This window comes from Nannobrachium achirus, assembly GCF_963921795.1.
Source record: "Nannobrachium achirus genome assembly, chromosome: 21".
Classification (NCBI taxonomy): domain Eukaryota; kingdom Metazoa; phylum Chordata; class Actinopteri; order Myctophiformes; family Myctophidae; genus Nannobrachium; species Nannobrachium achirus.
This window is the reverse complement of record NC_137828.1, coordinates 12,154,231-12,182,104: the sequence shown is the minus strand read 5'-3', so window position 1 is coordinate 12,182,104 and position 27,874 is coordinate 12,154,231. Positions and strand designations below refer to the sequence as shown.

Genomic DNA, 27,874 nt, shown 5'->3' with positions numbered 1-27,874 from the left:
CAGATTAGGGGTGATGTGGTCTCGTTTTTTTGTGTTTGTCGGTAGTCTGGCAGCAGAGTTTTGTATTAGTTGCAGGCGGGATAATGTTTTCTTGCTCAGACCGGAGTAGAGGGAGTTGCAGTAGTCGAGACGTGATGAAATGAATGCGTGAATTACATTTTCGAGATCAGTATTCAATACAAATATACAAATATGAATACTACAGTATTCAATCAATCGATCAATCAATCAAGTTGTAATTTACACATGATCAAATACAATACAGGGTTTCCAACTCACTGTGACATGGGCCTGTGTGCGTGGCCGTTGGTGTCGATGCCCAGCAGATGAAGGAAGAACACGTTCTGATCCTCCAGTAGACTGGTCTTCAGACTGGAGTTGGACTTTGCTGACTGGAAGAATGCCTGGCTCACCAGGACCACAATAACAATCACTATATATACTGTACACCAGGGGTCAACTTTTTGAAATGAAGTGCCATTTTCTAGGATCTAGATAGTGTGCCATGCAAGCGCCCTGAAACCAAATGGACATGGTGGCCGTTTTGAGGTACTGCAGTTGGGGCCAGAAACATGAACGCGCGTCTAGGCTTCTTTGTATTGACGCGCGTTCATACCGGAAGTGCTTGTTCATGAATTCGAGCCCAAGCGCGTCCATGAACACAAACTATGATGAAAAATGCGTCACAAAGGCCCCACTACGTCACGGTTTTACTAGCCGGAAGGAGGGGTGAAAACGCCTCATGCGCTGGGTGAGCAACTCAATGCAAGTGGACGGGCGGGGATATCTGGTGTCCTCTCTATTCTTATTATAACTCTATGGTGCCATGTCATCATACATTTTAATTACACACCATCAAAAAGTCTGACGTATTTTGATTGGCAGGACATTGTTACAACGATTAGAGCAATCATCTCCCTGGCTCCCTCCCCAGTCAGAGTACTAAGTTTTAATGATGTCAGAATTATGCGCAGGATGTAATTTGCTGTAAATTAGGTGACTTAATGTAATGTTAAAATATTAGATTTTAAAATATAAATCCTCTCTCTCACACTTTTGCCAGTGTGCCAGTGATCGCCCTCCCCTGTGCCAATGTTGGCACCCGTGCCTAAGGTTGCCTATCCCTGCTGTACACTATACAAACTCACTATTTGCAAGATTGGTCTGATCCTGGATTGTGAAGAAAGGAATTGCAACATCTGGATGGGATGGAGTGAGGGTTATCTGATCTCTAGATTAATATGATAATAAATATAAAAAAGATTCAAGCTAAAGTATAGTGTCGTGTGGTGAGACAATTTACTATACTGAGAAAAAAAATAAAGAAAGAAAGGAAAAGAAATCTAATAAACAAATCAATCAAGTTATGATCTTGTCTTAAAAGATTATTATGACACTCAAATTCATCATCCTCATCAGCAGTATTCCTACTAACACACCTTGACTTCTTCAAACACCCAGGTATCCAACCTGGACGCATCTGTGGAGGCAAAGTCCTCCTCTTGTGCTGGGTAGGTGTGTGTGTAGACATGGTCCCCACTGGCACCTACACACAACATGTATGCATGCTTTATTGACATGTACGTATGCTTTATTATGTTTACAGCAATGTGTGCTTTATTATGTTTACATGTTGACCACATGTGCTGGGTAACTAAGTGTGCGAACAGTGGTTTTCAAACTTTTTCATGTCAAGGTCCATTATTTATTCAGCATTTGAGCCACGGACCACCATCTGATGAGATTAAGCCTCTCAGACCCAAAACGTAGGATATTTTGTTATCGTTGGATAAGATTTTGTCCCCATTCCATGCTGTATTGATGTGGTACCATAGGAGAGCTAACAGGCAAACGTTGTTCAAAATAACAATTCTTCTATACAGTACATATACATTTTCTAATTGAGTAGAGTTCTTGTAAATTAAGAAATGCTATGTTAAACAATAATTTAACTCTTGAGAGCGTCAAGTGAAACCAAATGGGCCTTTATGGGTCCATTTGGTTTCATTTTACACTCTCAAGAGTTAAAGATCTATAAGGGTCCATTTGGTTATCAACTCTCCATCATTAGCTGGGGATAACCTAAGGATCAGTGGTGGTCCCCACTCCCCAGACCACTGGTTGAGAACCACTACAATTGACCCTTTTTGCCTACTGGCACAGTGGCACCTAAAAGACAACCAGACAAGTTCACAACATTTATGTCTGTATGGTCTATTTAAACTTCTTCCTACTTGTCCAACTTTAATCTTTATAGAGTAAAGTTTGCCGGACTACTTGACGCACAGTTTCGGCACACACTCGAGTCATTGAGCGGCTCTACCGGTAATCGTGTGCTTGAAAAGTACATAAAACGTCCATTACAAATGTAAATGGACCCGTAATTTCCATTCGGTTCCATTTGTAAACCCACAGAGCTACACATCTGTAACTATAAGGGTGGTCTAGTATGTTTAGCCTACATGTTTAGCTGAGTCTAGCTGATGGTCCTGTGGTCTATTATGGTTACGCTGGTGGTGGTTGTAGTTTTGTGTGTGTGTGTGTGTGTGTGTGTGTGTGTGTGTGTGTGTGTGTGTGTGTGTGTGTGTGTGTGTGTGTGTGTGTGTGTGTGTGTGTGTGTACCTTTGGCGAACATGGGCAGAATGTCGGGGCTACCCCAGCACCAGGTGTGTCTGCTTTCATTGAACACTGAGTCAAATTCCACAGGGTTCTCCTTCCAACCTGAAAACACACACACACAGACACACACAGAGACAGTACGTAAAATACCTCCAACACACAAACCTGGAAGCAGAGACATATTATGCTCACATAATGGCGGATACAAGCCTTGTGTTTTGAGTTTAACCACACAGACACACGCGGACAGACAGACAGACAGACGGACGGACGGACGGACGGACGGACGGACGGACGGACGGACGGACGGACGGACGTCAGACGGACAGACACACACACGCACTCAAAGACAGACAGACAGACAGACAGACCTTTAGCCACAGCGCTAACATCCTCATAGAATCCAGCGATGAGAGCAACATGGCCTGGTCGAGACTCAGTGGGAACACGAGTATGTGAAACTCCCCATGTACCCCTCTGCTCGATCACACTCCTGATAGGATGACACAAACACAACACACACTTACTCACAAACACCCCCAACACAATGCTAGAGACAAGCACAAGCAAAATCATAACTTGATTGATTTGTTTAATTTTGATTTTTTCCCTTTGATTAATCAATGTGATTACTTTATTAAGATGCCAAATGTCAAAAGCTGTATATTATATAGCAGAGTGGCTCATAGCCTTGCATACCTTAAGACCAAAAGTTAACACGTTTCAGCCATGGCAGAAGCTTTAAGCTTATCTAATCAAAAGTATCAATAAGACTGGTTAACATCTGGTTTGAATGGTCTAAACTAAGTAAACCCTCTTCTTAATCATACTAAAAGTTCATTGTACATTTCATTATGATTATTAAATGTTTTCCTTTCTTACGTCTATTTTATATCTGACTACAACTTTATGTTGACTTATTATTTTTAATTTTTTTCTTTCCCCTCCTGTTATAGTTACTGTTTTATTGTTTGGTGAGGGAGTCAGGGAGGGTAGGGTATATATACAGTATATCATGAAGAGCTTGTGACTGAATAACAACTACTACATTGTATTTGTATCCATTGGAACATAATGTTCATTTCCACTTCCATCCCTCCCTCCAGGCTCAGGCAGTGGTTCTCAACCAGTGGTCTGGGGACCACCAGTGGTCCTTGAGGGGGTTCCAGGTGGTCCCCAGTTAAATGAGAATTTTTAGAGAATGTACATTAAGATATGTTATTTTTATCAACGCCTATTATCTCTCCTATGGTAGGCCTACCACATCAATACAGCATGTAATTGTGGCCAACATCTTTTCCAACGACAACAAAACATTCTAAGTCTTGGTTCTGAGAGGCTAAAATCTCATCAAACGGTGGTCCGTGGCTCAAATGCAGAATAAATAATGGACCCTTGTAATAAATACTACTCAGGGACTGGTTGTCCAGGATTAGGACCCGCCGCAGTGGTGTCCGGTAAGAACCGAGGTGTCAACCCTCATGCTTATGTCGGATCTAACCCCGGGAAGCGATAGCCATCCTTTAAATAGCGCCCATCTGTGTACTGTCACTGTGTGACACCAGAACCCATCATTATGGTGTCAGCAGCGAGATGTCTTTTGCCGGTTCCATATATGGAGCTGTCTCCATATGGGAATATATCTTGTCTGTGTCCAAATATGGAGATTGTAAGGTCAGACTTGATGAGCTGCGTCGGGTATCTCTATATATGGGAATAGCTCCAGATATGGAGTACCAATATTCAGTGGCTACCTAATCAACTACCCACGTGACGTGAAGGTGAGTTAGGGTCTTCGTAACACTTGATATGAAAAGGGTTGAAAACCACCGACCTCAGGTATGGAGCCCTGGACGACCCGTTGGGGTGCAGGGTGTAGAGGCTGTCGGCCCGGAGCCCGTCGGCCACCACCAGCACCAGCCTGGAGGCGGGCGGCGGCAGCGCCACGGCGTGCGGCGGCATGCCGTGGACCAGCGGAGACGTGAAGTAGATGTCAAAGATGGAGGCGAAGAAGACCACGTGGACCGCCAGGCCCACCAGGAAGAAGGTGATCACCTTCATGGTGAATCAGGGCCGCCGTCGTCTGCTGCCGCGTGGACCTCTCTGGGTCTGCAGAAAAAAACGGGGAGGGGAGCAGTTGATGGAAGAAGCATCCACTCAGATGTATTTTACTTGAGTAAAAGTAGCAATACCACAATGTCGAAATACTCTGTACTCATTATGCAGAAAGTCCCCATTTCAGGTTTGTGAGTGCATAAACATCTTTTGAAAATAGCAGATCTACAAGCTCACAAAGCGTCGCAGAGCTACTACTTGTCTATATGGTGTTTTTGCATATTATTGTTTATCTTTAAATGTTTCAATGAATTGAACACACAGGACCCCAATGGAAACAAGCCATAGTGCTTTCTTGGGTTTATCCTTTTAGCATCCTTTTGGTATGGAACTACTGTAGCTCTGGTCCAGAGCGTTAGCTCCTCGTGATGTAATATACTTAGTGGGAGAAATATGTAACAAAAAAAGGCAAATGTGTTCACTTCCGGCAGAAAGCGTGAAAATTTGCACCTAGGGGTATTTTTGTGCGCTGAATTCAAAAATTGACGGTCCCAAGCACTTTTCCCATGGGATCTGGTGGCTCTCATTCACTTACCATACTAGGGAAAAAAGACCCCCCAAAAAATCTTCTTCAAGTAGCATGTGAGGGGTCAAACTAGGTGTTTTTTGGGATTCTGAATCCATTGCAAGCATTTGTTTTGCACGGAAAACATTCCTTTCCGAGAAATGGACACAACAAAACTTTGAAAAGTGATGACTCATCACTAAACCATAGTTTGTGGGGTCCATTTCTTCCCCAAGGAATGTTTTTTGTGCAAAACAAATGCTTGGAATGGATTCAGAATCATGAAAACCCCCTAGATAGACCCCTCACATGCTACCTAAAGAAGATTTTTGGGGGGTCTTTTTTTCCTAACCATAACCCTATGGTAAGTGAATGAGAGAAAAGTGAATTTGAGAAAAGTGCTTGGGACCGTCAATTTTTGAATTCAGCGCACAAAAATACCCCTAGGTGCAAATTTTCACGCTTTCTGCCGGAAGTGAACACCTTTTTCACATATTTCTCCCACTAACTGTAGTATGTCACATTATATGGCTGCAAGGCAGTATGCCTGAATTTGCTGTAGCTCACTATGGACCAGAGCTATATTTGCTGCATTCATGTACGCTCCCACTAGTAATGACACTAGCAGTTGTAAAAACAGCATACATCTCCACATCGCTACAAGAGCACATTTTAATCTAATTGCTGTTGTAATAAAAGATAATAATCTGACATCTGTCATCCTATGTCAGCCTTGGGGGGGTCCCCAGCTAAATGTAAAAACACAAATCTTGTATAGGAGTCCCTGGCAGTCTAGCACGTAATATGTTTTTGGCCAAATACATATTAATGTGGGAGCCTGGGAGGGTCCTTAACATGAAACGTGTGATAAGATGATAACCAGTCCACACTGTCGTAGAGTATGTGCATTAGTTACACCTTTATGACACGAGACCTACCGTTCTGCACTGTCCGTCTCGTCCAGGTTCGACCATAAAAGCAAGTGTTAGGTCGGCTCTCCTTTGTTGAATGAACTGTCAAAACACTCCACACCCTCTCTCTCTCTCTCTCTCTGGATTTAGATTTATCTTGTTTTCCTAGTTTTTGCTTGATACAAACCAAATAAACGAGTGTGGAGGGCTTTGCTGTACGGAACAAAAGGAGGCTATTGAGGCTAATCTTTTGATACCTTTAGTCTGCGTTTAGAAACCCTGCTGCTGTCTCCTCTTCCTAGTAAGAAGATTACAGCAAGAAGACATTCAAGCGCCATGCAACTTCCTTGTTGTGTTGGTGACGTCATGCCGAGCTGCTCTGAGCTGTGGGTATTGTAGTTTTCGGATATGGATTTTTCTGCGCAGCTTTATCTTGAAAGAATGTATCGGAATTTGTAGACCTATTATTATTGCGACCGTCAGGGAGCAGTTTACTATGAAAACCTCCACCGGCCGTCCGTCGGTCGGTCGGTCACACGTCACACGTCACACCTTTGCCCTGCTCATATCTCCGCATCAGTATATAGGGCTTGTTTGTTTATTGTATGACATCACGCCACATCATCAGCTGTGGACTCTGTGATGTCATCGTATCGCATCAGTATATAGGGCTTGTTTGTTTATTGTATGACATCACGCCACATCATCAGCTGTGGACTCTGTGATGTCATCGTATCTCCATATATGGCCATCTCCGTATATGGAGATATAAGTCGTCCATGCCCAAGTATGGGCTGGTGAGGTCAGACTTTGTGTGATGCGTAGGTTATCTCCATATATGGAGATTCAACATTCCAGGCAATGCTCTCTTCCCTGGTGAGAATTGCCCCTTTATATAGGGCTTGTTTGTGTATTGTATGACATCACGCCACATCATCAGCTGTGGACTCTGTGATGTCATCGTATCTCCATATATGGCCATCTCCGTATATGGAGATATAAGTCGTCCATGCCCAAGTATGGGCTGGTGAGGTCAGACTTTGTGTGATGCGTAGGTTATCTCCATATATGGAGATTCAACATTCCAGGTGTAACTATTATATATATGGCTACCCGTATGACGTGAGAGGTGGAGGTTGTGATATTTGTGGAGATAAGCGACCAACGGTCGCTTATCTCCCGATTAGGGAGTCTTACTGGTTATTATCATCTGATAATGCGTTATTGTGTTACTCAAATACACAGTACACTTACATCACATTCAGTCATTCACATCCATTTACGTATTAAACTACACCAGGCTAGTTTGGTCAGCTGTCAAAATCTGCCATGCCCCTTTTTTTTTCTTTTTCCTAGGCATCCAATCAAATTGTATTATTCCAGGTTGGGGGCGGGCTTTTGGATTAGGCATACCTCCGCCGTACGACGGTGTCGCGCGTTGAAAATACTCTTAACAAGCACACCAAGGATACGCTATTGACGTCGAGAACAAGAGAACGTGTAGTTTCACAGGGGCTTTTTTGTGACATTAAACGTTAATGTTGTTTGAAACATTCAAATGTAATTATTTATGCGTTTTCTTTTTTTTTCTTTTTTTTACATAATTTTGTAGATTGAGTTCATTTATTTATGTCGTTGTACATTTCATTTATTTTATTGTGGTATTCATCGTTACATTTTTGGACCAAAAATCTTTCATACGTCCAGTAAAAACAAATAATACAAAAATAAATAAATAACATTTGCGTACTTGGCACCTTTCTTCAGTCAAAAATACGTATTTTATTTTCGTATCTCTTGAACTGCAGCGCGAGGAAGTATGGTATTACAATCGTGACATCACAAACTTATCCTTGCTATTTTAAGTAATCTAACGTCACCAGTACCTGTGGAAAGCCTGGGTCCCATTCTGAACTAACTAACGTGATCCGGTCTAAAGCCCGCCTACTGCATCCGGTATTCTGCACCTACACTACAATGCTCACACCGTTTCCGTATCCGCTCTACACCCAGACCAGATCCCCAACCCGCAGAGCGAATCGACCCCCACTCTTCAATTCAGTTGTTCTAGAATCCGTTCAGGAAGACGGGGTTCGTGTTTAGAGCCCTCTACAGTCTATGGTTTAGCCTTACTACTAGCCTTCTGCGTTGCTAAAACAAAAAACAGAAAAACGGTGGAAAGAGAGAGAAAGAAATGGCGGCGGGTAACGTCAACCCGTTTAATCTCAGCGACTCCGAGGAAGAGGAGGCTGAGCGGCGGCCCGGCGAGGCGCTCGACACGAATGAGAGAAACCCAAACGACGGCGGCGACGGCGCTCCGGGGCGGCCGCCGCCGCAGCCTGCTCCTCCGGGGAACCCTTTCCTCTCCTCCGGGGAGGACGCAGCATCCGCGACGGAGCCACCGAACGCGCTGCTTCTCATGCCCGGCGGTGGGGGCAGCAGCCGGACCAGCCCCAGCGGCTGTGAGCCGGGCATGGCGGGATCGGCTGGTGGCGCCCGGGTCTCTCCTTCTGCCGAAGCGGCGGCGGCAGGTAGGGAAGGGAAGGGACGATACATTCTCGTTATAATCGTTTATCGTGGGGGGTGGGGAAATACTCACAATAATCCTATTATGGTGATTTTAACGTAAAATTGTCCTTCGTCATATACTATAGGATGAATTAGCCGTTGTTGAGCTGCAAATTCAGCACCACTTAAACCCTCTATACTTGATAGAAGAGACCTGTAAAAAGCGCAGCATTCAGTGTGCTCTTATTTCGCTCTAGACTACACAAATCAATTGCCAAAAATAGCAGATCTACAAGCTCACAGCGGGTTGCAACGCAAGTTGTGAGCTTGTACATTTAATTGGCTATTTTTTGGCGAATGTTCCCCCCAGAATAGCGATGCTGGGGGTTCAAGTGATTAACAAAAGTGGCATTTTAAGTGATATTAAGCATATATCGCGATAATATCGCTAATCGCAATTATTAGGGTCCCAATTATCGTGACATGACATTTTCATATGTCTGACTGTCTTTCAATGTTATATCAGGTACATAAAGTGGTTCCTGTGCAAATAAGCTATAACGCTTACTAGGATCTCCTTTTAGTTGACCTTGCACCAGTGATTTGTGCTGTCATGAAACTGTACTTTTTTTCTATTGCAAACTGCTAATAAACTCTTCGATCAATTCAATCAACCAATATCGTCCCATCCCTAGCGGCAGGAGAGACCCCCCGGGTGCCGGCGGACGTGATCGCTGCACAGCTGCTGCGGGACCAGTACATCCTGACCGCCCTGGAGTTCCACACCGAGCTGCTGGAGGCGGGCAGGGACCTGCCCCGGCTCCGGGATTACTTCTCCAACCCGGGCAACTTCGAGCGACAGAGCGGCACTCCGCCAGCCTCCAAGGAACAGAGTGGGCTGGCAGGGCTGGGTCCCGGTGGACCACTTAGTGAGTACTTGGCTTGAGCTTTATTGGTGCTAAAATGGGCCTTTTAGTTTGCTTACTTATTATGTTATTATTATCGTCAATATGAACCCAGATGCAGATCTTAGATGTGATCACCAACCAGTGTCACTGCCATGATGATGACTGGCTGCTGCACCTGCTTGTCAGTCAGGTCTGTTCTGTTCTGGGGGCCGCAACCCAAAGCAGGCAACAATAGTTGTGGGTCAGCTCTTTTGGCTGACAGACGCCCAAGAATCTAATCAAATATATTGGCTCACAATTCAATTACTGTCTCCTTAACAACCAGATGAACAACCAGCTTTAGGGTTAGGGTTATATGGATCTTTTTTATATACTTTGTTTTGTACCTGGTTACTCATAAGATTTTAAACTGCATGTAATTGCCAAATATTTCAGATGGTGAAATCCAGTGATTCTCAATCTTTTTCATTTGAAGGACCCCCACCCAGTTTGATATGCATTAGTTAGGGCCACAGACCCCCTACCACCATTTTATTATATTTGTATCTTTAAAAAAAAATCAAACCAAGTTTGAAGTGTGTGTGTGTGTGTGTGTGTGTGTGTGTGTGTGTGTGTGTGTGTGTGTGTGTGTGTGTGTGTGTGTGTGTGTGTGTGTGTGTGTGTGTGTGTGTGTGTGTAGCAGTTCATTTCAGGGTTGTGCGTGTGTGAGAAGCAACAGCGCCACTTGGCAGAGATGCCCACGAGTCTCGTGATCACGAGTCGAGTCGAGTCAAGAGTCTTTGGGGGAGGAGTCCGAGTCGAGTGTCGAGTCTCTGGGGGACGTGGGGGACGAGTCGAGTCGAGTCTCAAGTCTTTAAGTGGCGAGTCCGAGTCGAGTTACGAGTCTTTATATACATATATATCTTTTTTTATTATTTTTTATAATGATCTAGCCTCCAGCTGAAAAAGTTAGATGGCGCATCATGATCACCCGGTACTCACAGATACAGCTACAGCAGCAGCCAGAAGCCATGGCAGGCTAAATTAGGAAAGACACATGCATGTATGTACTCACAATCACGCTACGGAGGCTGTTAAATGTTCCACGATTAATAATAATGGATCCATTTCCCCCAGAAAACAGCTCTGAAGTAGACCTCCTGCCTCTCCTTCCTCGGTGAAAGTTCTTGGAAGCAACGCAGTTATGTCCAATAGTAGCAGGGTCCCCGGCCGTCCGATCATCATCCAATGAATAAAATAATCCCAAAACCAGCCACACTTCAGTTGCTTGCTTGACACTTAAATCCTTTTTGTAGACCTTTGTAGCTATCTGTACTGACATTTTCTTAAGACAGCTTGAGCTAGACAAGTACTCAAATGTTGTTTTTAATAGGAATTGCGAAGCAATCACAATTTTTCTATTTGAAGAAGCCGCCAGAGCTGGACAGTAGGCAACATAACACTTTACTGCAGTTACTGCCGTAAAACGTATCGCTACTGGTTACCATAGCGACGTGTACTCTCAGTGGGGATTGGACCTGGGAATACATTTTACATCACTGTCGTAAACGTTTGTTGCCGGCGTATAATTAATATACTATATTAATTAAATTGTACTGGCAAGTGCATGATTGTATTCATGATCACTCCTTTACTGTATTAATATAAACAGACAGTATGTCAGGATTGATACATTACTTAGTCATTGATACAGCATCATTTTCAATAGCAGTTTTAGTTAAGATTCCAAAATTCCAAAATAAAGCTTTTCTTTTACTTCTTTAGCATAAAGTTTTTTTTCCCTTTCATTTCCACTCCCCTCCTGCTTTTTTAAAAGCTATTTTTCTTTTTTAAAGTTACTGCAGTGCTGTGAAGAATCCTGACAGCACAACTGTAACATTACGGGCATATTTGGCATAACTTCACGTTAATGCTTTGAACAATAATTACGTGGGGTTAATTAGTAGATGCAGCTGGTGGAATTGACATCATGAAGAGAAGAGCCCACCGGAGAAAAAAGTGAAAACCCGACGCTAGAAAAGCACTGTCTCACGGAAAATCCTATTATCTTATCAAATTATTAAACAAATGCCACGTTAACTGAAGTAGAATAGCTGATGATGAGCTAAACATATGTGTTTTATTTCGCCGTTTTAATATTTAAATCTTATTCTGAAAGGCTGCATGCAGCAGCTGTCCTGCCTACTGCTGCTACTGAACTAACAGCCTAGGCCTAGGCTACTGTAGGTTTATTGTTCAGCCTATAAACCTCTCAAAATCAACTATGGCTTATATTGTTTAGCCTATAAGGCTCCCAAAAAATCAGAGTTGCAAGCTATTAATCCACCTTGTCATGGCGCGTCGGCGTCTAGATATAGATTGGAAAGACGCACTATAGCCTATACGTGCGAGCGCAACAGATACAAAAAACAATTTAATAATCCTCTAGCAGTGTAACAGTAGGGCTACTGGGCATGGTAACCTCACGTTACTGCTTTAAACAATAAGTTAACTTACGAGGGGTTAATGAGCTCAGCTATTAGACCTATATAGCTGCAGCTGGTGGTAGTGGAACATTATTAATATTATTACGAGAGGAGGCTGCGCTCTGGAGAGAAACCCGACGTTAGATAAGCAGGTTCTCACAGATAATCCTATCATTTTATACAATTATTGAACAAATGCCAGGTTAGCTGAAGTAAAATAGCTGATGATGAGCTAAACATATATGTTTTATTTCGCCGTTTTAATATTTAAATCTTAGGATGAAAGGTCCATGCAGACGGCTGTGTCTGCCACGCTTTGCGAGACAGACTGCGGTTTTCCCAACGGCCCTGAGCTGCGCGCGGTCCAAGTGAACACAGCGAAGCGCTCCTGGCCCCCACCGTTGCGCTTAAGTACGTTGGGAAAAACAACGCGGTCGCCGCTGTCTCCGTGCGCAACACTCAGCAGCACAGCGGCGCGCAGCCGCGCAACAGAGAAGAAAGAAAGAAGAAAGGAGAAGGAAAGGCAATATTTGTCGTGCTTGTCATGCATTATAGTGCTTAAAATAAAGATTGTTCACGTCGTGAACAATCTTTATTTTAAGCACCGCTCATAAGACTCGTGAACTTAACGAGTCTTATGAGCACGAGTCGAGTCAAGTCACGAGTTTTTGAGGGGCGAGTCCGAGTCGAGTGACGAGTCGCCAAAAGTGTCACTCGATTCGACTCGAGTGACGAGTCTTTAACTCGAGTCCCCATCTCTGCCACTTGGTCACCAGCGGTATTGCAGCTCATGCTCAGGCTACATAAACACATAGTAACCTACACACACAGGTACATGCATGCATAGTAATAACCTACACACACACTCACATTAAGGAGACGGTGTACCACCGCTCAAAAATGAACCTGTTTCTACACTCTTGAGTTACAGACCTGTGTAAGGATCCATTTGGACCCCTGGGGGTCAACATGACAACATTGAAACAATGATGGATGGTTGTGTTTTCTTTACAGGCTTATTCGTCAGCTATAGTGTGCAACCCATCTAGTTATTTTTGCTCACTTTACCAGAGGTGGGTGGGTGTGTGTGTGTGTGTGTGTGTGTGTGTGTGTGTGTGTGTGTGTGTGTGTGTGTGTGTGTGTGTGTGTGTGTGTGTGTGTGTGTGTGTGTGTGTGTGTGTGTGTGTGTGTGTGTGTGTGTGTGTGTGTGTGTGTGTGTGTGTGTGTGACAGGGATTATTATTGATGGACTTTGCAGGGGTGTGTCTGTAGTGCATGGCATTTTACCCTATGGCCCACACTGCATCAGACTAGCGCAGGGATGCAACACAGCATGCAATGCAAATCGTAGCCATGGTGACAGTTCAAGCTACACATAGCCACCTTCAGCACAGCAGGGGTTGTAGCCTATTACTTACTTACTTATCCTCTTTTCCCGGTTGGGGCATAAGGCCACAATCATACACTGCCACTGGACCCTGTGTCGTGCTTTGTCCTATGCTTGGTCCCAGGACAGACCTGTTGTAGCCTATAATCTGTCTTAAATCAAACGTTACAAACATGGGTCCTGACTGATACCAAAAGTCGCCAGCCACTTGCATTATTCTGCAGTGCACACAAACAATTCAAAGGAAGCCTTTTCAAATAGAAAAGTACTCTTGAATGAAGCACCAGTTACCTTACCATGCCGCCGTCAAATGAGTAGCGTTAGGCTGGTGGCATTTTTTTTTTTACTGTTTGCCATATAGCCAAATTATTCAACTCACCCAGTTTAAAGGCATAGTATGTAACTTTGCCCTGTGTTTACATAACAAAACAATATATGTTTGTACCCATTGTTCCCTGTATACCAGCAGTTATCAGCCACGAATGTGCGGTTATGTACTCTTTTATTCTTTCGTGTTTATTCCGTTGGCTGGTACTTCTCAAGGACCGGTGGGCTGTGCACTTTTTGATAACCGTAGCCCACAAACATCCCGTCTAACCAAAACAAACAGTGAAAACACCAAAATACAGTGTGTTTCTGCAGGTAAACACCACCACACTACGTGGCTGATAACTGCTGGTATAATATATAGAGGGAAATGATTGGTAAAAAAATTGTTTAGCCATGCCATTCACACCCAGGCTTCACTGTTGCAAGTAATATGAGTGACTTGTCAGACCTGAGGAAGACAGCAAAGTTGCAGTGACCTTATGATGTAAAAGCACAAGCAGCTCATTGGCTAGTGACAGAGAGTTTCTTTGGAAGAAAATGCAGTGTGTGGTTATTGTTACCTGAACGAACTGATAAGTATCAGAGTGAACCAGGGCAAAGGAAAATGCTAGCCCCATCCCTCACACCTCCGTCCTCTCTCTTGCACTATTACCATTAAACTGCAGCTACCTACATTTGTTGTATATAGGATACTGTGAAGTTGTTTACACAAATTTAGAAAATATAATAATTAAAAAAGCAAATAAAATAAGAAATGCTGTTGGTGTATACAATATACCAAGATGGTATGCACATGTACATATGATGATGCTCTCTTTTATTTGTTTGCTCTTTTTTGCACTCTGATTTTATATATATACACACAGTATATATATGTTGTTGTTGTTGTTGTCATTATCTATGCTTGTGCATTGTCTGAAGGAAGCCAAACAAAAATATGTTTTACTAGTCTTATCCTGTACACAGGATGTAACAATAAAGTACAACCTTGAACTTTGAAAAGGAGCTATTAAAATTATCTTTTTGAATACCATGTTTTATGGAAATTACAGTAATTACCCAATATATCCCACTGATAACTTCTCCCGTGGATTTTGTACATTGCATGTGCTATAGTAGGAAGGATACTCACCTGTTACACACCTGTTGTATTTGTTAACACATGAAATCCAAGAGCAGGAAAAGCTAAAGTGATTTTAATTGATTTTAGACCTAGTTGGATATGGTTCAGTCAGTATAGCTGCAGTGGCCCCAAGAGGACGGCAATAGGACGTAGTGTCCCCCAGAGGACTCTGGGAGCCCTCCCTGGAGGCGTTGTGGTGTAGCCTTAAGAGTGAGGCGTGGCAGGCAGCAGACCCAAGGCTCACACTGGCCTGCCCTGAATAGCAGATGGCAGCCAGTCACAGATCCACTCTATATCTATTGTCTGTCAGCATAAACGCTCTCTTGCTGCTGAATTGAATATCTATTATCTAGCCCTAGTATCCCTTGTCTTGCTGCAACATACCAGCTAGAAACACAAGGAGCTCTGTTTTTGCAATTTGCATCATGTTTTGATTCACTGTGTTTGCTGTGATCCTAAATCTTGGCGGATCAACTGAACCAAACCAAGGATTTGCTTACCCGATTGGACACATTTTCTCCTCAGTCCTGTGTGTGTGTGTGTGTGTGTGTGTGTGTGTGTGTGTGTGTGTGTGTGTGTGTGTGTGTGTGTGTGTGTGTGTGTGTGTGTGTGTGTGTGTGTGTGTGTGTGTGTGTGTGTGTGTGTGTGTGTGTGTGTGTGTGTGTGTGTGTGTGTGTGTGTGTGTGTGTGTGTGTGTGTGTGTGCAGCCGTGCACCTGCATATGATGACAGAACTGAACATAGTTGTAGTTACAGTACCACGATTATTATGAAACAGGGAAAGGGTCATTGGCAAGTAGAAATGATGAATGGGTGTTGCTGTTGAGATCCCCCCGCGCCCGCTTCTAGAGCCAGAGTGTCAGGTTAAGTTAAGCAAACAGATAACAATCTAAACAAAATAGATGAATATGCCCTCTCAATTATATTTAACTACAAACTACACAATAACGCTTTTTGTACAATGAACCTGCAAACTACTAATACATTATTACACATCATTATTATTATTATTATTCAAACATTTAAAAAAAAAAAGCAGATCTACAAGCTCACAACATAGCAGATCTACAAGCTCACAACATAGCATCGAGTTGTGAGCTTGTAGATCTACTATTTATTTGTATTTTTTTCATTCTCCAAATGGGACGTCACGTTTAAAGTGGCTCAAATGAGCTGCATAATTGCCGATACGGATGTGATCAAAAAGTCTAATAATGCCTGATATATCAGTTAATGTCTGCTTTATGATTATCACACCCTCTAATAATGTATAATAAGAAAGGAAAGGAAGGGAAGGAGGGACTTGGATCAAGGGCCTGTCTCTCTACTTTCTTTTCTCTGTAGATTCATATTTATATTCAGATAAACAAGGTGGTCCCATGTGGTCTGGAGTGATCTTTAACTGTCATCAGAATGACAAGATGTCCCTGTGGTGCAAAGAGGTCCCATTGACAAGGTCAGGCATGGCCGCAGGATCTGTCTGCCTACAGACGCAGTTTATATTGCCAAGATCCCAGGTGATTATTTTAATTCAGTCGGATAACTCTTGGATTGAATTAAATATTGGTATTGAGAATTAAAACAAAGAAAGAGACATGGATCTGAAGCATAGTTTGGCATGAGGGCTCTATCTCTATTCATTCCCTGTAAGCATGAACAGGGATAATTACAGGGAATTAATGAAGACCCCAAAGGGGAATATAGAAACAGAGGCTACAGGTGGATACTGAGGAGGCGGTGGGACTGTAAAACGTCATTTAATTAGGAATGTGCTGACAGAGAGGCAAATTCAGGCAATGGACAGCAGAGAGGCAGCAAGCAGCGAGGAATGATCAGCAGCAGTCGTGAGAGAAATAAGCCAACCTCGAAAAACAGCCAAAACAAGCCCAATAATAGGGCCATATATTCCTAATATTTTTTTAGATGCATATACTGTATCTTTAGAGTAGCATGCAGGTCTATGACGGTCGCAGTTACTATCAAAACCTCCACCGCCTGTCTGTCCGTCCGTCAGTCTGTCTGTCTGTCACGTCACGTCACGTCACGTCACACTTTTGCCCTACTCATATCTCCGCCATGGTTGCCCCTATCCATGTGAAGTTTTCCACACACACTCCTTGTCTGCCAATCCACAACCTCCACCCTTCCAGGGACCCCCGCAGCTCCAGGGACCCCCAGGGACCCCCGCCAAAAAGCAAAAAAACAACCAAATGACGCCCCCAAATCGGCTGCTCACTGCGTTGCTCTGCCACAGACAAAGAGATGTCTACACACATCTCATCAACATGGATCTCCTCTTTTCTCACATGGTGGCGCTAGCCTCTTCTAGCGCCACCATGAGGCCGGTTCTTGCAAAACACATTTACGGACACAGATCCTACAATTTGTGCCCTAAAATCACGCAAATCGGTACACGGTATGTCTACACTCATGTCTTCAACATGGATCTGTCCCATATAGCGCCACCTTCAGGCCGATTTTTTGAAACACATTTTTGAACACTGCTCCTACAGTTTTTGCCCTAAAATCACACAAATCGCTACACAGTATCATGTCTACACTTATCTCATCAACATGGATCTGTCCCATATAGCGCCACCATCAGGCTGATTCTTTTTAACACATTTTTGGAACTAAAATCATGCTGCGACCTGACGGTCGCTTATCTCCCGATTAGGGAGTCTTACTGGTTATAAAGTACAACCTGCAACTCTTCATTTTTTCTCAAAAAGCCAAAGGTTATGGGAAATAAGCCAACATGGCAAGTTGGCAACACTGATCAGCAGGTTGGCAGGGAAGTTTAACTAGCCTGCCATGATAGGATGAAGAGTGCACATGACTGGTCACGATGATTTGGTGGTCTGCCTGAACTAGCTTTGCAGGCTTCACAATCATCATAATATGTTCATTATGAGAGGCAAGCCATTTGAGTTTGCACATCCATCCAAATGGAACAAGCAAACAGAGGCCCCTGATTGTACTGTTGGTTTTTCATCTCTGTGGGTTATACTTTGACTTTGGTGTCAAATTTCAGATTTTAATTAATGTTGGGTTTGGTTGAAAAATGTAGTTGAGTTGCTGGTAAAGTAGGTTGTTTGGCAATTCCCAATTTGTTGTGTGTGTGTGCTGTAACAATATTGCCGTTGTCGTGATATCGCAATAACTTCATGTAACATTTTGAGTACAAGCTTTTACTTATAGCAAGGTGTTTTTTTTATTTTGTGGTATTGCTACTTGTATGTATGTGTGTCTGCAGCTCTGCACAGTGCACACACACATGCGTGCTCGCATTCGTACATGCCTGGCTACCACCCTCATAGTTGATTAGTCGATTGATTAGCTTATTAGTAAATGTTGTCCAAGTCGAGTAAGATGTGATATCAGACATGTTTTTCTTTCTTTGATCAATTACAGGGCTGAACCCTTATTTGGGCCATATCTTTGATCAAATGGTCATGTGTGTAACTGTAATTAATCGCCCCTGTGTCTATATTGTTCCTCTGTGAGCCTGGTCGACAGGGATCATCAGGGGTTTTCAACAGGTGGTCCGTGAAGGTGTTGCATGTGGTCCCTGACAATGCATTTAGGATGTAGGAAATATTTTTAATGTATTTTCTTCCACGGAACAGTGCACCAAATGACCTGGTTACCTTCCTATGTTGATGACAATGGTGTCAATGTTGTCCACAGAAATTCCACAGGAAAGGTAGTTAGAATCTCAAGAAGGGGAAGTGTACCGGATTAACTGATTATCAGGAAATATCGCATGTCTTCTGTTTGCTCACTCACACATACTGCAAGTATATCACTTGACAAGAGTTTAATGGAAGGTTGGATAAAGTAAGAGAATGGCATAAGGGTAACCGTGGGATAGGAATAGATCAGTGTTTCTCAACCTTTTTTTTTTTTTTAGCATTGGACCACTCGCATATTTGAGTTAAATAAAGCCTGGGGCTTGATATAATTTGTTGCACGTAGTATTGTGCAATGAATTAAGTCAAATTCCAATCTTTTTCTCCCACACCGCACCTCACACTATTAATTCAAATAGTTTCTTGCATTTGATGGACTTATGAAATATGATATGACATATTTTACATTTACATTTAACAAAGGCATTTTATTTATGTATTTACATTTTAAAACATTTTCCCATGGACCACCTGCAGGGCAGGCCTAATTATGCCATGGACCACTAGTGGTCTCGTGGAACATTGGTTGACAAACGGTGGGATATACTGTATAGAGTAGACATGGGATATATAGTAAGTATTACCAAAGCACTATGCTCACCCAACACAACAGTGTTGACTCTTAGTCAGGGTTGTGGTCCCTGGTTTTTACAATTCTATCAATTAATGAATCGCAACTAGTTGTGAAGCCCGGCTGAGCTGTCCTTTTTTATTATTGGAGTAAATGTCTCTGCACACCGGGAGTGTGATGAGTAAAGAGATCCAAATATTCACGTTGTGTGGATGTTCTCACCATGACACAGACAGCAGTTAAAATTCATGTGAAAAAAAAGGGAAAAAAAACTCTTCCCATGTTGAAGTTGAAGAACCATAAGAATGTATTTCGTGGCGGAGTCTAGAGAGCTCTACTGTGGTTCAATAAAGCCCCTTTTCCACTGACATGGCCCAACACCACACCGCCCACTTGTGCCAGGTTTTCCACTACAAGGACCTGGGTAGAGTGGTGTGAAAGTGGTACGAAACATGGTTCTAAAAAGTATCCAATCTAGAGTAGGTCTGAGCTAGGCCAAACAGGGCCAAACACTTCATAATGACTGATCTGACTGATGACTGACTTTTCATTTAGACCACCAGGATATAGTTGTAATACATGATAATAGATTTTATTTTGTTATAACCACTATTATAATCTATTATAGTGTATTATTGCGACCGTAGGTCGCACTTACTACAGAAAGCTGCTCGAGGTGTCCGTCCGTCCGTCCGTCCGTCCGTCCGTCCGTCCGTCCGTCACACACGTTACACGTCACAATTTTGCCCTGCTCATATCTCCGCAACCGTTGCCCCGATCCATGCCAGATTTTGCACACACACTCCTTACCTGCCAAACTACAACCTCCAAGGACCCCCGGAGCTCCAGGGACCCCCAGCTCCCTCGGGGACCCCCAAGTGTAAAAAATGAGCACATGTGCAAAAATTACCAAATGACCACCCCAACGGGGCTGCTCACGGGGCATTCCCGGGGACCACCCACTCCTGGTGCTCCAGAACGGATGCAAAAGTGGTGGCGCCCCCAGTGGAGGACCCCCTGCCACTGCAGCTCACATAAAATGCCGTAACTCGGGCTAGGAGCGACCGGGAGAGCCGGGGCCGGTACCTATTCGTCCGCCTTGGCGGCGCGGAGACCCCACCCCTCATTTCTCACATGGCCCTCTAGTGCCACCATGAGGCCGATTCAGATTTTGCCCTAAAATCACGAAAATCACTACACAGTATGTCTACACTCATGTCATCAACATGGATCAGGAAGATTTTGGAAAAACACATTTTTGCTCTATTTGTGGAGATAAGTGACCTACGGTCGCTTCTCTCCCGATTAGGGAGTCTTACTGGTAATTATCATAGTAATATATTAATACTTTATAGTGTAATATAATCACAGTTATAATTCATTATAGTGTATACAAATGTATATGTATTATAATCACAGTTAAAAGGGTCAATGTGTTTCTTACCGATAGGGGTACTTTTGTGTAATGGAAAATGTCGATGTTTGTATGTGGTGTGGTGTATTGTCATATAGTGTGGTGCTAAAGCTGCAGTCGAGAAGTGGCTTAAGAGTGCAAGCTCTTCTTCCTCTGTATCATGTCTGCAGCTGCTGCTCTTGGCACTTCTGTGTCACATTGAAGCAATTCTCTGTCACATCAGCCTGCTAATTAGCAGACTTGGGTATCAGTTAGCTAGCATGATGAATGGCTCTTCTCTCTCTCTCTCTCCCCACGTGGTAGTCAGTCGGTCTAGTTGGGCTCATGTGATGCGCTACCCCCTTACACTGTTCAATAAGGACGGTGCCCGTCGCTCACTTAGTTATGCTCAGAGCCATACAGGGAGAGTTGCGTCACCTCCGTTCACTTCATCGGGCCAGTCCGAGAAGCCGAATAGTGACAAAGCCCTGAACCGTAAGTTTACAGAATGCACTGGAGTCTATGAGCATTTTTCAATATTTTGACTTTACATGAACCACGTGACCGGCGCTGCTTCTGCCCCCTCCTTGACGCAACTCTCCAATAGAAGGCTCTGGTTTTGCGCGTTTGTTTCCTCGTCCTTGGACAGCCTACCTGTGACCTGATCTGACTGTATTAGAATTATTTTAATTAGATTTTATATCATATATTATATATTATTCTCTTAATACATTCTTGCCATTTGGATTCATACATGACAAACAACAAGCTACCACAAATTCTATGGGTTTGAGGTTGTAAGTTGACTTTCTGTTCTTTGCTGTACAAAACCTTTGGGGCGTGACTGTCTCACACAGTGGCTAACCTCATGCAGTCATCAGCCACACTTACCTACCTATCAGTGTACCTGTACCTATCAGTGCACTGCCTTTATCTCCCTCTTGTGAACACACACACACACACACACACACACACACACACACACACACACACACACACACTCTCAGATGCAGTTAAGTGGGGGCAGGCGATTAATGACATTGCGGGAAAACTGGCTGGGGACCATGAAGCTCTCATTCTGGACAGGTGCCTACTGCTTGCCTGTTCATATCTCTCTGCCCTTCATTAGAGTGTGTGTGTGTGTGTGTGTGTGTGTGTGTGTGAGTGTGAGTGTGAGTGTGTGTTTATACGTGTGAAAAATATGTGTGTTTCTGCCCATATACTAGCTCATGACATGTTGTGACACGTTGTGACAGCTTGTAGAGTGTCTATTTTTGGCAAAGAGATTTGATAATGTAGATGGGGGAAAAATGGTCCAAGTACAGACGCAACACAGCCTGTCCTGTGAGTCTTGAGGGTTTAAGTGGTTGGACATGTGTTGTATACTGTAGGTGAAATAGTTTTATGTGAGCCCATGTAGGCTATACACATTATTCTTAATTTAGTGCAATTCATTGTTAAAGCTTTACTGGGGCAACACATGAAAGTGGGGATTTGATCCACCCAGTCTCACCCAGGCAATAAAATGTTGCCCTCTACATTCTACATCCAGAATCTCTCCCCAGGCGTTGTCCTGTCTAATATTTCTTTCTAGTATATGTTCCGTCATCTCTTAGGTCACTCCACCTCACCACCCAGCACTCTGACCTTGTATCAGTGGTTGTTGCCTGTTTAAATAGATGTTAGTTATGATATAGAGATGTTGGTTTTATTTAATGAATCTGTTCTTAATAACGATAAATAACTAAGTAGCCTTGCCGAGCCATGTGGCCCATAGGTCAGGAGCCCAGCCTATCGCTTGTTTCTGTAGTGTGAGTAATCATTGCTAGCTGGAGTGCTTGTTCAGTAGGGCTCTGCCCGTCTCTTCAGCTCTTTATAAATGCAGTTCTTCCTGATACCTGAAAATGCATGATCTGTAAAGAGCTAGAGAGACCACTGTTATGGGGGAAAACACTAGCAGTTATTGCTATCATTATATAGAGCTTTCTTCATTCAAAAAACAACAACAAACTATTGCTTTAAGTTCACAGAGAAAAAGGTACACTACTTTGGCAGAATGGGCCCGATTCACTAAGGTGGTTGTAAATAATGTGTACTGTAGTGTAAATAAAGTTTCTAAAGGAGGGTGTATTTTCTCTAACAAAAACAGACGTGCAATTCATAAAGTCGAGTCCGGCGATTCCACGATGGGACCAGCTGATCATAAATACGTTTACAACGTTTAACCCCACCATCAAATAATAATAAACATGGAAAAGGATAGCCATTTCTACTAAACATTGCTCACCTTTACCGAGGTAAAAAGATTATTTTGCAATCAAGGGCATACTGGAAGTGAAACGCTGCTATCCGATTATGGACCAGAGCTTATTGGATTACTGAGGGGAAACTCGTATTTTGGATTAATATTACAGTATGTCAGAAAGGAGAATAGATCTGTTCTGGACCTTATATTTCAGCCAAACGGTATCCTTCTTCGTCGATGGAAGGATACTGTGATGTAGTCAATAAATAATGATATTAAAAATTTGTTGCTGGACATTGGTTTGGATCGTTTTGGATTTTCATCATGTCTATGTCTATAATTAGACCTGAAACAACATCACCTCAGATTCAGATTACTTTATTAACCATTGTGTAATACACATAGGAATTTGACATTTCACATAACATAAACAAAAACAAAAACAAACAAACACAAAACAACACCGACAGAACGCAACACCGTGATGTGAACTATGGTTAGTCTATTATATGCATACAAGCAATACATTTCTTAGGCTGGTTATATATAGTATACGTAGTCTCTTTTGAGCAGTGCAAACCGCTCCTACTCTACCTTTCAATGTGTGTGTATTAGTCGGAGATCCGTGCTCTTACTCATAATGTCACTGACAGAACGGCCCGTACAATTAGATATGTACGCTTGTCGTGTTTGCACCGCTCACTTCACAATTGTACGATATTTTTAAATATATATATATATATATATATATATATACAGTGATGTTGCTAGGTTTTCAATGTAATGGGTCCCGGGACCCACAGGTGGCTATTCAAATGGGTCCCAGAATTATTTTATGCGTCCCGTGACGACACACGCTTGATGTATCAACGGCAAAAACATCAAAAAGCACTTTAATTTAAACAAACAGTAGCAAATAGCTACTTGTATGTAGTTAATAAAGGATAATCTCAATCATCTCATCAATAATGCCAGAATGCACAGCTCTGGAGACTCCACCACATGCAGCTCAGCTGGTGCAGTGAAATGACTGATAGCAGGAAGGATAGAGTTGTATGCATCCATATATGTGTGTGTGTGTGTGTGTGTGTGTGTGTGTGTGTGTGTGTGTGTGTGTGTGTGTGTGTGTGTGTGTGTGTGTGTGTGTGTGTGTGTGTGTGTGTGTGTGTGTGTGTGTGTGTGTGTGTGGACAAATGTTGAGCTGGCCACATACGTACGTTAGGTTTGGCACTATTAATTGATTCAGCACGAAGACTAAAGCATTCTAAAGACATACGCAAGCTTTGATCCCATGTAAGTCAGCCTCTGAGCAGAGAAAGCCTGGCTGCCTGCGTCCAAATTCAGACAAAAGAAAAAAAGATGATGAATCAGACACCACCTAACAGGAATTGTCGGAAATGCTGGTACGTTCAAGATATGGGCGTAAATTGTTTCGTGAATCGGGCGCAATGAATGTTGAATAGATAGTATTGTTTGTGTGTGTGAGAGAGAGAGAGTGAGAGAGACAGACAGACAGACACAGACAGACAGACCCGTTGTGAATCTGTGTGTGTGCAAGAGAGAGAATGTGGGTTGTGTGTGGTTGTGAGTGTGTGTGTGTGTGTGTGTTTGTGTTTGTGTGTGTGTGCCCAGCAGGGGTGTATTAGGCAAGTGACAGTCTGAAATGTCAGACCTGTCCCAGTGTGGACAATACACGCCAGGGGCACTGGCCTGAAATGTCATCCTCATCCACATGGCAATACCTGCTTTTAAATCACGCACGCACGCACGCACGCACGCGCGCACACACACACACACACACACACACACACACACACACACACACACACACACACACACACACACACAATATTAGAAAGCTATGTCTGCTATTGGTCACATGAAAGATGGTCAGCGATGCCCCTCTTGTGCCAAAAGTGGAGAGAAACATTCGCTTTAGCTCAGCTGGGAAGAAGTGATATGATTAAACAGTGTTGCTGATTTTATTCTTGTGTTAATTCATTTATGAATGAATTACTTAGTTTTCATTCATTTGGAGTGGACCTAACCACAATCCAACCCACCATACAGGAGCAAATCAATGCTTTACTAGGCTTGGGGCTGCTAAACAGGCAAATGTGTACAAGTTATGCCAGTAACTTTGCACCTCCAAAAATAGCGGAGGTACAAGCTCACAAGTAACGTGTCGTACCTCTAGTCTTGATGCATTGTGAGCTTGTAGATCGTATGTTTTAGCCTGACCTTGGCTTCACCTGGCCTGTCTGCATGTTGGCGGCGGAGAACAAACACGTTAGCATTGCAAGGGGAACCCTTGTGGGAAAACTAACACCGTTAGCTAAAGCTATCAGGTTAGCCTAGCTCAGTGAAATAGAAGCACAGGTGTGCTAAATGCCTGTTCAGGGTTTTTTGTTGTTGCTGCTGGTGCTGGTGCACTGTTTATTTTTCATTGGCTGTCACCAGAGCCTTGTATTAGAGAGTTCTTCCAATGCGGGGTCAGAAACAGCACTTGTTCACGTGGTTCATGTAACTTGAAATGTCACTTTTCCCTCATAGACTCCAATGCATTCTGTAAACTTCTGGTTCTCGCTTTGTTACTATTCGCCAATAGATGTGTATGTAGAAGACCTGGCCCCATGAAGTGAACGCAGTTGTCGCGACTCTCCAATAGAGGGCTCTGGCTGTCACCAGGCCTGACACAGTTATTATAGGGTGACCATATTCTGAAAACCCAAAAAGAGGACACTCTACCCGGTGATATATATATATATCTATCTATATATATATATATATCTATATATATTATATATCTATATATATATCTATCTATATATATATATATATATATATATATATATATATATATATATATATATATATATATATATATATATATATATATATATATATCGTAGGCTACCCCTTAGTTTACAGCTCAAGTATGCCCTAATAGCCTATTATTAGTTATGTATTTATTTTTAGGGGGTTCCATGGTCTATAGATCTATACTATAGAGATCCACTGATTTAAAGTATGCCTTTTGACTCCTGTATGAACATTCAGCATTGTAACTAAATAAAAGAGAGGTAGCCCATTCTTCAAACCGCCGTTCTGCTTTACAAGGTTGTACAAAAGATTCTGTCAATTTAGTTAGCAGAAGAGCTCTCACCTCGCACAGACTGTCTTGTAGGCTACTTTGCAGTGTTGATATGGGCTTGAAGCAGAAGAACTTTTATTTGTAATGGACACAGAAGTACCAGCTTTGCTGACAGAACGCTCTGCTTCTCATTGTTGGTCACCAAGACGGAAACACTGGCACTTTTCATGCATTTCATCAGTGAAACTAACAGCCTTAATTGCGTTTGCGTTCGTTTGGCTCTGCGCAGCGCAAGCTGCTGCCGAGCTCTGCTCTGAACGAGACAGACTGAGGGAGCGGCAGCACAGGCAGAGAGGCGACCGAGTATTTCCCGGTGAATCTGTGCGCAAAGGTGGGGGCCGATGGGCAAGGAGGGTTGCGAGCTTATGAGAAACAACTAAAATAAGACCTTAAAACCTGGCGAAAACAGTTGCGTGCATTAGCGCAAATGGAAAACATTCAATTAACTTCTGAAAAGCCTACACGGCCTTTAAACAGCGTGCATACGGTGCATTAGATGAGGATAAAGGAAATCATTAAATTAACTTCTGAAAAGGCTTCTTCTAAGCCTACACTATATAGCCTACTAAAAACGAGTGAATCTTGCCACACGTGAATAATTGTGGTTCAGTGGTTGTAAACAATAACACAGACAATATAAAATCCTTAGTCTAGTTGTGGGAAGAAAAGGATATCATCATCATCATGGCCCCAAATAACTTTTAAATATCTTGCAATTGGAGACGAGTCTCTTACTAATTCGGCAAGAGTGCCTCTCATTTTCAATACATAAAAGCTAAGCTATATAACCTCATCATCATCAGCAATAGTCAGTGGTGGTGCGTGTCCCCCACACTCCCAAGCCCCCACCTTTGCGCACAGATTCACCGGGAAATACTCGGTCGCGGCAGAGAGAGAGAGTAGTATGAATAATACACATTCCGGGGTTTGGGCTGGAAATCCGCCTCTCCCAGTGTGTTTCCAAATGAACCATTGAACATGCATTGTAAATACCCATGCTTTAATTGTGATATGCGCGAAACCCCGGACATTTGAAGGAATTTATAAAACCCCCCCGGCAGGCCGGACAGCCCCCTAAAAAAGGACATGTCCGGGGAAAAGAGGACGTATGGTCACCCTAAGTTATTACATAAACGCCTAATACACGTGATGCGTGATGAGCTTGTAGATGTTATTTTCCAAAAGATCTTCAAAACAAATTAGACATTTAGAATATATTTTGGAACATTTTAACAACACAAATCTAGTATCGGGGGGACAGTAGTACAAAATATTTTCGGATGCGGGTCTGAGGACGAAATATATAATGATTAATTTGGGGGTCCTTGACATGGAAAAAGCACCACAAGAGCAGGGGTTTTCAAACCTTTTTGACCCAGGGCACCCCTGTAAATAACGTTTTCTACCACTTTTTGTGGTCACATGTTCAGATACTGGATTCTGATTGGCTTAAAACAGTGGTAAATCAGTCAACAACCTTGAGTTGGCTCATGGACCCCGCCCACTGTTGTGTTGCAGTTGATTGTAACTAAATAACCTTGCAAGTTACAACTGTGTTTTCTTTCATTTATATGGTAGAAGTGGTAGAAAAGCAATTTACCATTCGAGGGTCGTGTTTGGCACTCGGCTTCGCCTCGTGCTACAACCCTGAAACAGTGGTAAATCAGCCAGCAACCCACTCCCTCTCATGGTAAATGGCTTACCCATGGCACCTCTGAATTACACTGTTATTTTTTAGAATATTACATTACATCATATTGGAGAAATAACCATTTCCATCAGAACTGACTGACTGAAATAATTTTATACTTGACGTTTAACCACTTGAACCCCAGCATCCCTATTCTGGGGGGAAAGTTCGCCGTTGTGAGCATGTAGATCGGCTATTTTCACAATCTTTTGTCTCTAATATTTGACAATTGGCCAATGTTTAATAATTTGTCAGTTTAG

General features: G+C 42.9%; 2 protein-coding genes across 2 annotated transcripts in view; one reads left to right on the top strand and one right to left on the bottom strand.

Moving 5' to 3' along the window:
* Nucleotides 1-6,418, bottom strand: part of pign (phosphatidylinositol glycan anchor biosynthesis, class N) — a 54,524-nt gene extending 48,106 nt beyond the window's left edge. The window contains exons 1-6 of the mRNA XM_080752029.1: nt 6,178-6,418; nt 4,454-4,728; nt 2,991-3,112; nt 2,623-2,721; nt 1,440-1,546; nt 280-404 (exon numbers count right to left, since the gene is read on the bottom strand). Coding sequence (XP_080608155.1) covers nt 280-404; nt 1,440-1,546; nt 2,623-2,721; nt 2,991-3,112; nt 4,454-4,680 — 680 coding nt within the window. The 5' untranslated portion in view covers nt 4,681-4,728; nt 6,178-6,418. The remainder of the gene's footprint in view (nt 1-279; nt 405-1,439; nt 1,547-2,622; nt 2,722-2,990; nt 3,113-4,453; nt 4,729-6,177) is intronic.
* Nucleotides 6,419-8,263: 1,845 nt separating this feature from the next.
* Nucleotides 8,264-27,874, top strand: part of relch (RAB11 binding and LisH domain, coiled-coil and HEAT repeat containing) — a 96,166-nt gene continuing 76,555 nt past the window's right edge. Inside the window, exons 1-2 of the mRNA XM_080752004.1 lie at nt 8,264-8,681; nt 9,354-9,587. Coding sequence (XP_080608130.1) covers nt 8,345-8,681; nt 9,354-9,587 — 571 coding nt within the window. The 5' untranslated portion in view covers nt 8,264-8,344. The remainder of the gene's footprint in view (nt 8,682-9,353; nt 9,588-27,874) is intronic.